General features: G+C 41.2%; 1 protein-coding gene across 8 annotated transcripts in view; it reads left to right on the top strand.

The window, feature by feature from the left end:
* FAM13A (family with sequence similarity 13 member A) overlaps positions 1–14,294 on the top strand; it is a 125,934-nt gene that overhangs the window by 66,233 nt on the left and 45,407 nt on the right. For 7 of the 8 annotated variants that reach the window (XM_058838531.1, XM_058838529.1, XM_058838528.1 and 4 more), the window contains 2 exons: positions 4,277–4,318; positions 13,950–13,994. In XM_058838531.1, the coding sequence (XP_058694514.1) occupies positions 4,277–4,318; positions 13,950–13,994 (87 nt within the window). The remainder of the gene's footprint in view (positions 1–4,276; positions 4,319–13,949; positions 13,995–14,294) is intronic. The other variant, XM_058838532.1, reaches the window with a different exon arrangement.

Here is a 14,294-nt window from a genome sequence, read left to right as displayed (position 1 = left end):
AGGTGTTTTTAGTGTTCTTGGTGTTGAATGTCCTAATAAGTAAATAAACAATATTGTTAAAATTCTCAGTAGTTGCAAAAATTGTATGTCTTATAATCCAAGGAAGCATAGGTGTTCTGAATGATGAGAAGAAAACAAGAGGGAGATAAGTTTGAAACTTTAAGAAGCCACCCAAACTTAGCCTTCCTTCTCCTCCCTCCAAAGCCTGCATTAACTTTTGATATCATTAGTAATTTGATGTCACTGAATTTTTCATTGCTTTTTTTTTGATTGCATTAAAAACAAAAGCAGCTATTTCTTTGCATTAAAAAGTATTCTCCCTAAGAAAACCCTATATTTCTTTTGAAGTCAAGAATTTCTGTGGTGAAAAGTGAGCCATTCCCTTATCTAATATTTGAGGTCAGAACAAACAGAGCCTCTGGCCAAGGCATTAGGAAAACATGACCTTGGCTGAGCAGCAAGACCCTGCCAGTGTCTAGGCCCTTCATCTCCAGTGCAAAATGTTGACCCATGAGTCAAAGTACATTTTCATAATTGTAAAAAAAAAAAACCCAAAAAACAATCCAGCCAAAAAAACCCCAAAGCCAAAGTCCAGAGTATTTTTTTTTAATTTCATTAACTAAACATCCTATTTAAGTTTTGAAAAGAGATGTGGAGTAGGAAAGCAGCCGTAGCTTTGTAATGGAAGTTCCAGTTCCAGGAAGCTTAGACAGAAGAACTGCTGCTGATTCAGTGCAAATAAAACAAGGAGGAGGAAGGACCCTGAGCCACACTAACTCTCAGTGGGAACTCAGGCCAGTGAGGAGAGGGCTGAGACAGGGGTATTCCTTATGCGCTTAAATAAATTGGGAACTTTCCATCTAAATGTGTTCTACAACAGGCTCAGTAGTTCCCTTACTTTGCCTGAAGGGCAAGATGATTTGAAGGTTGGACTTGATCTGAGAGGTCTTTTTCACCCTCAGCGATTCTGTGGTTCTATGAGATGTCAGAAAACCAAAGGACCCATGATTGCCTGTTAAGAATGTGAGGGTTGAATGTAACATTGCCTATAACATTCCTATTGCCATAGAGGGAGGCAAAAAATGATAACTCTCCTTCTGTAATGGAAATTTATCTTTTAACAGTTAGACTTCACCCAGACTTTCCTATTTCCTTCTTTAGGGACAAAAAGGATGTGCCTGAAAATCCCAAGATGTGCTAAACTAACTGGTGGACTAAACTGGTGTTCCTTCCAGTGTGACAAACTTTTTATTAGCTCAGCAGTGATCACAAACATATATAATATTACTTCTTTGCCTGTGAAATAGACAGAACAAGTTTGGTTTGCTGTGGGGTTTTATGTTTGTTTGGTTTTGTTTTAGTTTGGTTGGTATTTGTTCTGGTTTTTAGCAAGAAGGAAGTTGTCAGGTAATCTCCCAAGTATTTCATGGAAGTGATTAATTTCTGTTTAATCCCTGGATTTAGGGGAGCTATTTATATGCTTGAGAAACAAAAAGAGACTGCTGTATTTTCCACTCACCTGCTTGGCCAGGTAATCAGTGATAGCTGAGTAAATGACTGGAGCTTTTTTAATTTATTTCACGCCTTCTGGACATAAAGCATACATAAATCCGGACACAACTTTGATAAAAAAATAAATATGATAAAAACATATATATGACAAAAAATAAATAATGATAAAAAAATCCCAACCAAACAAAAAAACCCTAAAATTTAATTTACTGCTAAGTCTGTTTGTCTAATGGATAAGTTCATTGCTGAACAAGGTAGAAATTTAGAAGATTTTTATGTTTTTTTCCTAAGTCTGGATTTCATACTAGTTAGCTTAGAGGTCTTCATCCCAGGTTCAGCTACTGCTCATTTGCTGCACATGTAAAACTATGAACCACTATTGAGTAAGAGAGGTTTTTCACAGTTACAGTTATTACCAACCATGTGAAATCTTGAAACTTGATGATCTAAATGAAATTGGTACTTGGTTTCTGACTTCTGTAAGAGCTTCTTTCTCTGCCATCGCCAGCTAATGGCCTTAAAATATTTGTTTCTCCTCAATTTCTTTGTATGTGTGGATAAACTATTGTAGGGTTAGAAAACTTGCCTGAACTTAAGAAGCATCCAGTTGTACTTGCTGTGGAAGAAAGGGAAGGAAATGGAAGATGATTCAGTCCCTGCTGAATACTACTTTTCCATCTGCTCTGTCAAAACAAATACTGGGATCATAAATGTAAAAGATTATTTGGACTTTCAGTATGATTGTGCTGCTTTGATTTAGAAGTTAATTACAAACCTTGAAATAAAGAGGGGTGTTTATGATGGAAAAGAAAACATATTTGGTGTGGCTTTGGCAGCTGCCACCTGTACAGCAGTAAAGCAGTGCTTGGTGTTGTCATTTGAAGGTGCATTAATGCACAGAAATCTTGATGGCACTGTGAACTTTCATTTATGTCAGAAAAAATTTTTCATGTTTTCTATCCACTACTTGGACTTGTTTGCATTGAGGTTACAAGTACAGCTATTAATGCAGTGAACTGAACATAACAAAAAAACAGCAGCTTTGTGAGTTTAAAGTACTTTCTTTACACTTACAAAAATACGCATTCTGTAAGTGCCAAATAAAGTGATAGCATGCATGCAGGCTGGGAGTCTACATGCCATCAGGGGAGGTTGCCTTACCTGGCAGAGGTTCCTACCCATGTCTTTGTTGCAGGTTGTCTTCAGGGAAGGCAGTAATGAGCATTTCCATCAACTTTTTCTAGGCAGCCTCGAAGCTGTAGCGGTTTCTCACAAGGACTTTTCATGTGATGTTAGCCCCAGTTCACAGGCAGGCACTCTTCACCCACTGTGCACTGTTCTGTGTCCTGCCTGGTGCTGGGAGCAGCAGCAGCAGCTCTGGGCCATGCAGCTGTTCAGGCTACTGAAGACAGGATTGTGGAAGTGGCAGCAAGGTTTCCAGTAGCAGCTGTGCTCCCAGTCTTCTTGGAGAGCTGCTGAAAGCTGTCCAGTCACTGTTGTCTTACAGAGGTGATGAATTTTTGGCAGACCACATTGATTTCAGAAGCGTTTTCTCTTCCTTCTGGTCTGTGGTGTTTGGTGTTACCCTCAAATTTGGTTTCATGTATCATGTGCTTTAAGGTCTTTTCTGTAGATGTCTCTTTGTGAATCTTTCCATATTCTAGTTGGGGGATTGAATCCCTGTGATTATTTCTCTGGAGCGCTGGCTTATCTGTCAGTCTGCCTTTTTGACTCCCTTGTATCTTGCCTTCTCCTTTATGTTCTGCTCCCCTCGGTGAATTTGGGGTTCATATTTGTGGGTCTGTTACAACATTGGCTGGGTTGGAAATAAGCCATGGTTAAATCTGCCTCTGTACAGTGTGAGGACAAGGGTGCCTTACCTGGTGCAGGCCAGTATCAGCTCATATTGCTGAGGGAGCTTCATGCTGGCTCCAAGGGAAGCTGCAGAAAGTACCCAAGTACTTGATTTCCTAGTCACAAATCCTGCAGAGATGTTCCTTTCCCCTTTATCGAGTGCTTTGAGCAGCTTTTATAAACCAATAAATACAATCCTTCAAAATTCAATAGGCCATGTGTGATTCTGTGTCCCAGCTCATTGTCACCCTTGTGCCAGCACGGGCACAATGAGCTGGATCAGGGCTAGCAAGTCACTTGCCAGGTAGTCATGTTGAGGCCAGGCCAGCTGACAACTAAAACACAATGAAACATTTTGTCGGGGACTCCCATGCCAGCCAGTGGCAATCCCTGATCTCAAGCCTACAGAAATTTTATTCAAATAAACTTTCCACAGGAGTGATAAAACTGGGGATTAGGTAGTCTCATGCTTACACCTATGGCCATGGCTCTTTCTTTGGTTACTCAAGATGTCATTTGTTTTTTTCCCAAGTCTCGCTTTAATAGGTGGATTGTTTAATTCTAGAGCAGCAGACAGCAAAGGACTTTCTTGGTTTTCCTTGCAAAATGCTTTATTGTTGCTATGGGAATAGCCCTAGCACTGTTGCAGAGTCAGAATGACTCCTGGCTGTCTAGCAGGAGGTCTGTTACACCACATTTGTGGACATTGAGAAATGAGTTGGATTGCCAGGATTTAAGGAAAGTAACTTAAACTTTCTTCCATGTGTCAACCAGAGGACAAACCAGATTTGTGTTATCTCTGTAATGGGTGCAGTTTTGCTTTGTTATCTCTGCCTTTTAAGAGTGAGTATCTTGAGCTGCAAATACAAGACAGACCTGCTACTAACTTAAAAATATGTTTTGTTTTTAGCTCCCAAGAAGATGAGCGGCCTATGTCACCCTTCTATGTGAGGTATTTACTCCGTTGTTTTCCTTTATTTTTCTGTGTGGGATTGATTCATTATTGGAATTAAATGTGGGGAGGGGTTCAGAAGTGCTGAACAGACTGTAATCAAAGTGAGCATCAATTTTACATTTATAATTATTGCTCAGTTAGTGGGATGAGTCTTCGTAGATACCATCTTGCGATTCTCTTATATTTAGAGAGGAGGCCCAGGGTTTAAGGTCTTTATTGCAAGATGGACGTGGTTTTCCTCCTTTCTTTGGTTTGTTATGTGACTTAGATGCCTGAGTAGCTTATCTGCAGGCACAGGAGAGATTTTACTAGAGGATTTGAGGAACTGACAGCATGTGCTGCTCAGAAAGAAACCAGGAACCAGATGGTGAGTCAGCAGCCCATCCAGTTCCCTGCTGCAGCCTAGAAAAGCAGGAGAGTGCCTGGGTACCCAGCAAGCCTCACTGGAGGGAATGGTGCTCATGCTGCATTTGAACAAATTGTTTCTTGTTTTGCCAACTGGAGGGCAAAGTCACTGCTTGTAAAAGGGGTCTAATTCTGTTGACATCTGTGAAAGTTTGCTCTGCTTGCTTCAGTAGCAGGCTCAGTTCCAGTGCTTTCATTTATACTTAGTAGAAGAACAGGAGCCAGAGCAATTAACAATGAAGGGCTGCAGAGGAGGAAGGGCCAGATATTATAATTGGGTTCTTTGATCTCTGCAGAGTTTAAACAAATAAAAAAAAACTCCCAGTGGTGCTTTTTTGTGAGAACAGTGATAATTGGAGTTCTTACAGTGATGTCTGAAATTTGTTAATCTCCGGCGTATATTCCTGTTTATCTTTGTAGCTTGGGTTTTTTCTTATAGAATTTTTCTAACATGAATCGCAGAAAGAGTGCAGTTAATGCATACTGTGCAGAAATGTCTGTCAGGGAATTGTTCACGGACTAGCCTGGTTGCATGATCCTGTCTGCCTGCGGGTTGATGCACCGTCATTCCCTGCAATCTATTTGTGCAGATGTTTCCCAGTCTGTGCCTCAGAAGCTCCAAATTGTCAAAGGAGATTCTGCCTTTTCCTTCAGGACATTATTTTGTAGCTGCGTATATACATTCCCCTGTCTCAAATTTTCCCTAGTTTTAATCTCCATCATGTCTTTCCATTGAAAATTGTCCACCCCTTTGTTTTTCTTTCTGGCTAAATATGACCTTCAAATGATTTTAGGGTTTCATTGCCTTTCCATCTGTCTTACTGCTCAAAACTGTTCTTCCAAGCCCTTTCCTGGATTTATAAAAAAATGATCCATGAAGGAGATTCTCTTTGGCTGACCTTGTCAAGATCACCAAGGAGAGATGGGGAGCAAGGAGTGGACCCAAGAAAACTGATACCAAAGCAGGACATTTCTGAGAGGAAGGAAGCAAATTTGAACATCTTAAATAGAGATGTAGGCTTATGAGAGGGGAGAACAAAGAATGATTGTGTCCACTGAAATGAAGGGATGGGTTTCCATGGGAATCTGTTTTGCAAATAGGAAGGGAACAGTCAGGAGTAAACACATAGCTGGGGAGTGAAGAAATGGCTGGTAGGAGTGGAGAGGGAGCCGCGCACCTTGACATACAGGCTTTCTGCCAAGCCCGTGTCTTTTGTAACATTGCTGGGATACAGTTACTTGTAAATAAAGGGAACAGCTTGTAAGTCTTGCTTCTGTTTGCAACACATCAGAAATGTGTCCTCCTGAGGTCAGTTGCCAATTGAAGTTAATTTGGCAGGAGAGCTGGTGCTGGCTGGGCAATTCCTGGTGCTTCAACAACTGAGAACTTGAGTGGGTGGCCAGTTTTTTCTGTGTAACTTTGGAAGTCCTACTTGTTGCCCCCACAGGCTGTGCATGACATATGTAGGAATTGCATTTCACACCATGGGCAAGGAAGGGGAGGCTGTCTGCTTTAGCTGTCTGATGGTCAAACCTCTTTCTATTGCTACCAGCCACACTTACATAGCCTGAAATACTGCTCAAGTAATCCTTCAAGTGAATCATGAATGTTTGGGCACAGAGCGGTCACTGCTGTGTTTATGCAGTAGTTCCATATAGATAATTATACAACAAGTTAAGTAAGTGTGAACAAGAGCTCTTTAGCTTCCAAACACTGCATAATACTTGGCTCTTGCCAGACGGAAGGAACACTGCGTCCCTCTGTTGTGGTTTAACCCCAGCCAGCAACCAGCTGCTTCTCTCACTCCCCCACCGGCGGGATTTGGTAGAGAACTGGAATGGTAAGAGGCTGGAAAACTCATGGTTGAGATAAAGGCAGGTTAATAGGAAAGAGCCGTGCACACAAGGAAAGCAGAACAAGGAATTCATTCAGTGCTTCCCATGGGCAGGAAGGTGTTCAGCCATCTCCAGAGACCAGGGCCTTGTCACATGTAATGATTACTTGGGAAGACAGATGCCATCACTCCAAACGTCCCCATCTTCCTCTTTCTTCCCCCTACTCTGTATACTGAGCATGTCATATGGTCCTATGGGCTATGGAATAGCACCTGGCCTGGCAGTGTCTTCTCCCAGCCTCCCATGCACCCCTAAATTCCCTGCCAGTACAAAAACCAGAAAAGGCCTTAGCTCTGTGCAAGCCCTGCTCAGCAATAACACAAACATCTCTATATTATCAACCCTATGTTCAGCACAAATCCAAACCACAGCTACATACCAGCCACTGGGAAGAAAATTAACTCTACCCCGGGAAAAACCAGCACACTGTTTGTAAATCAGTTTTGGTAGTATCAAATCAGAGACTTGATCATTCAGTGCTGTACCATGTCAGCTAACAATGGAGATGTTTCCCTGGTTGCTGTTAACAATAAGACAAATGCTGAAGGTCCTGACTTTTAAGTCAGAACTGTCAGAATGTCACCAATAAATATTTCTTAAAATAACACTGATTTATTGGGGTTTTTCTTTTCTCAGTACTGGGAAAGTCAAGACTTTATCACCATTGCTACTTTGTAAGGGAATAAACAGTCTGTAACAGCATGACAGTAATCAGTAAATGAGACAAAATGTGGCATGGGTTTGTAAAGTGTGGCAACATCAGTACAGCCAGGTTCTTTTTTAAAAGACTTTCCAGAGAGAGGAAGAAAAGGAGCATAACTAATCTGTCTGATGCCAGAAAACTCTTTTATATCAGGCCAGCTATATGGAAAAAGTGGACATCAGTACTGGTACTTAAAGATGGGTAGGAGGGAGGTGAGACCTACTGATATTGCTGGTAGGAGAGGGAGGGGATTGCTGCTGGAGGTTCTTAAGTGCCATGAACTTCTTTTCCTTAATAGCCACTAGCATAATAAAGTCAAATAATGTTCATTAATTGAGCTTATAGCAGAAATTTGGGAAGGTGAATGGGTTGGTAGTGTTTTCTGGGAGAAAATAGAGGAAAACTCTATATAGAGTGAGAAATATCTATATATCTCACTCTATATAGAGTGAGATATATAGATATATTTATAAAATATCTCACTGTCATGTATATATCTATATAAAGATATTTTTATAGGTATTTATAAAGGTAAGCATCACATTTAAGACATATACTATGAGAAATAATAACATGAGTAAGAAAATCATATACCTGAGGTCTAATAATGAAAATCTTTGCCCTGAAAGGGGAGTTCCTCACATTTGGAAATGCCAGGGAAAAAAGGGTGTGAGCATACTTGTTCATGGAGGGGTGAAAGGGAGGCATGGGATGAAAATACTCAAGTTGAAGTAATCATATGACAGTGGATATATAAAGGACGTATTTTCAGTACGCTTAGAAGTATGAATACTCCTATATAAGAGACAGGTGAAGCCTTATACGGTTTCAAGTTACCTGTGTTCCAATGGCTTTAGGTTTGTAAAGATCATTAAAGAAGTGGGAAGACTGTTATAAGATGGAGAAAAGAACATGGAGGTTCTAGCTACTGTAAGACATGAACAAGAGCACACATATTCCCTCTGAGTTTTAGACAGGGAGGGGAGGATGTTTATGTTAAGTAACAATACTGATGCAAGAGAGAATGTGTACAAATAGTTTATTAATATATTTGAGCAGAAAATGACTAATTTTATAGCCAGAGCCCTCTCTCATTGGGCATAATAAGGATGATGTCAGCTTGAACAGATTGAGAGACCTGGGGTTTGAATCTATTCACCTACTGCTGACCAGAGTTGTACGCTCCCTCTCTGTAGTCCTTGATTAGATGATTTGCTGGCTCAGCTGTGCTCAGTACCAGGCAAAAAGATTTCTATAGTGTTAAAAGAAGAGGAAAACCTCAGTAGGTGATTGACTGTTCCAGGGAGTCATGCCTGAAGGGCGTTTACATTCCAAAACCTTTTGTAACAAACCTTGTGGTAAAGGGAGTTGGGATCGTTAAAACTGCTCCTTGTACTGCTCCTTGTATGTCTTTAGTGAGACGGTGAATACCAGCTGCTTTGAGTAATCAGTGCTGAGAAACTCTCGGCAGTGTCAGGTAATGAGGCAGCACTTGGCAGCAGCAAGTCCCTGTAAGCACAATTCCACTCCACGTGTGCAATGAGTTTTCAGAAGACAGGGAATCTTCAGGCATGCTTTCTGCTGGCCTATGTGACATTAGTCATGTCGATGCTTTCAGAGGAGCTCCCTGATGGGTACACCCTGAGATAAGTGAGAGTGATATTACAAGGGAGGAAAGCAAAAGCTTTGTAGTGTGGAGCTTCCTTGTTAGCATGCAGAGCATTAAACTGAAATTGCGATGAGACCTGACATCACAAGGAGTGCCAAAGATTGCATTAAATACCCATGGGTGCAGGGCAAGGCATTGGACAGTTTTGCCTGGTTCTTTTCCTAGAAGTACTCCTGTGGGCATTATTCAGTACAGCTGACTGTTTCTCCTTTTAACAGTTTTTATTTGAGACAGCTCTTTAAATAATGCAGGTCAGGTATTCCTACTCTCAAGTCTATTGGGTAGGATGTTTTATGCTCTTTGTTCTCAGGTCAGTTTCCTGAAGAAACCGGAAAACTTTGCTATGGATTTCATACCTGCTCAGAAGTTTGCTTGACCACCTTCACACTGAACACTTCTCCCTCCATGGGATGTGCCATAGGAGGTCCTAAGTCCACAAGAGTGCTGGGCCCCCTCACAAATCAAGATTACATTATGTGATGTGCGCTCATGTCCATCACACCTGCACTGGCTGAAAGTAAACAGCAGGCCACCAGTGCCCCTGCTCTGGGTGCCCAGCTGCCATGCAGGTCTGAGGCTCCCTGAGGATTATTTCCCTGCTCTGCAGGTGAGCCTGCACAGACACAGCCATGCAAATTCACCAAGCTGAATCACGAGGCCTCTATGAATCCCCTGCAGGGCTGTCTCTGTTCCAAGCTGTAGGTGTCAGTGTGCATCCGTCATGAAGGATGTGCAAGTGCAAAACATTAGGAATTCTGAATAAAGTTGCTTTTAGTGGGGTTAGTTTTATGTGTAGTAACAAAGTAGTGTAAAAATAATTTACCATGTTTAAAAGAAGGGATAATTGGATCTGAGCTTGTGAAAAGTGTGAAGGTGCTGAGAAAAATAATGAAAGCATGTCCTCTGTGTGACAGGACATCCCAGTAACTACAAGCACACCCCTTTTGTTTTTAAACTTGTTATTTTCACATTTTGTATGCCATCACAACACTTCTCTTTGATGCAAGTGTGTCAAATAAAGTAGTTGTCATAAAATGGATCCCACATGAGTTTGGAGTATTGCATGTCAGTGTGGAGAGTGGATAGCATTTAGACCATATAAATACCTGTGAATAGGAACTTCCTAGATCAGGGATTGAAATACTATATTCAGAGGACTTCAGGAATTTCCCATCTGTCATGTCAAAGCCATTTAAACATCCTCAACTTTGCTGGAATAGCAGAATGGTAAAAAGTTTTTGCATCTATTGAGGCTTTATTGTTGCGCTCAGCTTTTAACAAGAACAAGAGCCAGCTTTGCTTCCTGAATAAAGCAGATGGCCTATAAATACATCTCAGCAAAAGGTGACTTTAGTACTGGACTGCAAGTATAGCTTATGAATTAGGCCATTAAATATTAGAATTAATTAAATTACTTCATTAATGAACACCCATCTGGGAAAACACTATGCCAGCATGTCAGTTTCCTGGTTTGCTCTGTTTGATGTTTTTTCTTTACTCTTTTTGTCTAGATGCTAAAGTATTTTGCTCAATAGTGGCTTGAATGAAAGAAATCAGGAGCAGGGGCATTGATAACCAACTCATTGATAGCCAACATTTGCTATCACAAGATGCCCAACACAGATCTGACAAGGTGCAGGCATTGCATGAGATAATTCTCACTCCAGTGCACATCTTCTAAACTTAGGGAGTACTAGTTAGGGGAGGCAGGTGAGATTTAATGGTGATGGAAAATACCACCTTCTTGTCCTTGAGGTGGAAACAGAAGAAAGGAGGCCATGCAGTAAGAGTTTGCCTTAGGTGTGAAGTAAGACATCATCCAGAGCTGATAGAGCACCTCTGAAAGGGAGCAAAAGACTTGGGTAAACAAGTTAGACAAAGCTGGGAAGTGCTAGAGGTCAGACTTCCCAAAAGGAAAAGCATGAGGGTCATAAGAAACCAGTTCAAAAGTTCATAGCACTTTAAATAGTTGTGTCCCTTTATGCAGGTTTTCTGGCTGGCTTTCTGAAAGTAAAAGTCCCCCAGTGCTGGGAGACTGTCCTGCTGCCTTCAGTCACCTGAGGAGAACCTGTAATTTCTATGAGGAGTCAGTACTTCTCAGTGTGCTCTGCAACAGCAGCTGCATAATCTAATAAAGATAATCTAGCTGTGGAGATAATTGACCATACGTATCAGTGAAATGGAGCAGATGTGAGGAATTGAAATTGAAAGCAGAACATGAGTTCCCATTGTCTGGATGATTTACTGAGCAAGGAAGCTGCCTGCACAGGCAGGCATGCCAAGAGAGCTCTTCTAGGCATGGCTTGCCTTGCCTGCTCCACATAAATCCAACAGCAGAGCGACTTCTGCCACCCAAGATGTTTGGAAAACCCCGCAGGATACACCCTGCCTGCCTGGTTGCTTGTCTGGGCTCTGAAATCCTTACAGGGTGGTGTCTTTGCCTGGGTTTGCCAAGGAGCTCTTGCACCACCTGGTCTGTCCTGCAGCAGGCTCGAATCCTAAAACCACTGTGTAACTCTCCCCTCCACCATTTGTTTTGGTTGTGAAGTTCTTTGGTGTAAGAAAGGTTGGTGGAGAATAAGTAAAGCAATTTAGCAACACATTTAAATTAAGCTTCAAAATGAAATAGCCAGAAAAATTACCAGATGTGGAATTAAAAAGAGGGTAGTATATCTAGAAAATCTCTGATTTAAAATCTCTGTCTTACTGAGAGGGGGGCTAATAAAAGAGCATTAAGTTATCACAGAGCTAAGGATAAACTTGGATTCAGTACAATAAAATCAGAATGTCATAGCTTCATTTTGTAGTCATCCACTCAGCTGGCATGTAATGGATATGTACTTCCTTCTTATTTGTCAGTAGTTTGAAAATCACCATGTTACTGTCTTACAGAATCTGTATTGCCTGAATAGGCTTTTCTAGATACAGTAAATTAATTGTTACGCATCATTAAGAAGTAATCAGGTTAATGTGCTTAAATATGAATTGGTGTTAGTAAAGCACACAGTTAACACATTCTGTAGTTAGACAGCTTCAGAATGTTACTGGGGTGTTAGAAAATAATTTATTGGTAGAAAAACCTATATCCTAGGAATGTTTTAAAAAAGCTAAAACCAAACAATCCTTTCTTCCTCTCCACCACTTTCCTGGCATGAAAACAGAAAAGAAAAATGTGCTATGAAAGACAACCTCACTAAGTTTGCCTTGTATGTAGGTACTATAAAAAGGTGATACAGCATTAATCTACTCCCATGGAACTGTAGTAAGCACATGATTTTTAGCTTATAGTGTGGGTTAGCCTACCACACTAGCACCTTACTTGCTAATATGTCTCCATGGGAGACCAGGTTTTAAAAAATAGTTTTGGGCTGGGAAGAGGCCACATAGTTCCTGTAAGCAAACAGGAAAGCAAGTAGGGTGCTTGAAATGTGCACTTCAAAGTCCAACAGTATCCTGTAGTTGATAGTCAAGATATTAGATGTGGGAAGAGTGTGATCTTGCAACTTTTGTTTCCTGTTTGCAGATATTTTATCTGTACAGTACAGTACAGATAGGTACAGTAGTAGTTGTGTGTCTTCATGAAATTATCTGAGTGACACAACTGCTCAGGTCCTGCGCAGGTAATACGGGACATACTGGCAAGTCTGGGGCTGCCTTCCTGGTGTGCCACCACTCTGGTGACCTGTGCTGGGACTGGAGAGTAGCACTGAGTGAAGCTGGGACTGGCAAGCATGTGTGTGTGGTCAGACCCCAGGTGAACACACCGGCTCAGCCTGAAGTACATTGCAAGTGTAATTTGCAGCTGGGTGTCTGTGGGGAGGAGCCACGCAGGTTTGTTGGTTTTCTTAAATTAGCTGTAGTGATCCCTCGTTTATCCTTCTCTTCCTCTGTTGCCTGCCTTCTGCCCAAGTGACTCTCAAACCCAGGAAAGCCAGAGTGTGGTTATCTGAGAGTGCTGCAGCTTGTTAGCTAGCTCTAGCCCCATACAGTGAAGTGCAAAGTATTGAAGGGAAACAGAGAGGAAACCTTTGGGTAGAGAAGGCAAATCAGCTGTTGATGGATCTGCAGAGAAATTATTTAAGAGAAACTGGTGCAGACTGAAAACAATGAGCGGTTATTTTGGCAGGAAGAACATCTTGCATCCAGCTTGGCTTTTGTACCCTGACCACATTTTACTGGGATTTATCAGCCAGTTGTACCGTGCTGATGTGGGGATAATTTGAAATTAAACCCCCAGGCCTGTAGTTTATTTGACATAAGGGAGGTTGCAGGAGGGATGAATAGGCAGTGTCACCTTATCTGTAAGGCTGAGTCAGTGGGTGAAAAAAGGGCAGGATGGACTCAGCTTGGCAGAGGGTAGAAAACAGTGACACTTGTGCCAGGTCAGCTTGTTCAGAAGAGCTCTGAACAGCAACTGATAACATCTATATTTGTGTCAGCTCTTCCTGAGCCTGATAACAGACCGAGGTGAAAAGGAGAGAAGCATGCATAGATTTTATTTTTTAAAATGTGAAGCAAAGATTGTGAATATGTTATTTGAACATGTTCAAAGAGAGAACAGTTAAACAGAGAGAACAATTAAATATTAAGGGTATACATTTTCAAGTCAGCTTCAAAAGGCAAAGACTTCTGTGATGAAGCTAAAGCATCATCAACAGAAAGCCCACAAGAAAGTAAAAAATCTGTAACATGTTGAGGTTGAAATACTTACTGTTAGACCTTTGCCTATTGCATGGGAATAACAGGGAAATTAATTGTTGTGGATATTGACTTGTCAAAATGTGCCACGTCAGAGTGGGAGTGAAAATTCCTTAAGGGGAAAAGCTGTGAGGTGTACACAGTTGTTGTTGGGACAGCTCAGACCTTTAAATCTTAGCACTGCAAAGAGCAAGAGGTTTTAAGACCTTATTTTGATAATCAGATCTAAATTTCTTCTCTTTTTCTCTTTTATACAGTACCCACGTATCACAAGTCAGTAGCAACGTTCCTGCTACAGGAGAGTAAGTGTCTTTTGCAATTTTGTAGCTATCTTTCTTGGAGCTTTTTAAAGTATTGCTGGTTATTATTTGATTTCTCTTTAAGAGTTGTTCTTACATAAACAAAAAAAAAGAGACAGTGTTTCCCAAAGCAATTAATCTACAATGGTAATAAATCACTTCCTTCTGAAAACTTCTCAGGCCCTTGGTTCTTTGCTCAATGTGCCTGTGATATTTTGCTTAGGCAGAGCTTGCATATTTTGAGAAACTTTTTGCACTGTGTCATCTTCTTGCTCTTGTTTGCTCCCAGCAGAGGACGTGACT

This window comes from Poecile atricapillus, chromosome 4 (assembly GCF_030490865.1).
Source record: "Poecile atricapillus isolate bPoeAtr1 chromosome 4, bPoeAtr1.hap1, whole genome shotgun sequence".
Lineage (NCBI taxonomy): Eukaryota > Metazoa > Chordata > Aves > Passeriformes > Paridae > Poecile > Poecile atricapillus.
Note: the sequence above shows the minus strand (reverse complement) of the source record. Positions and strands in the feature narration are given on the sequence as shown.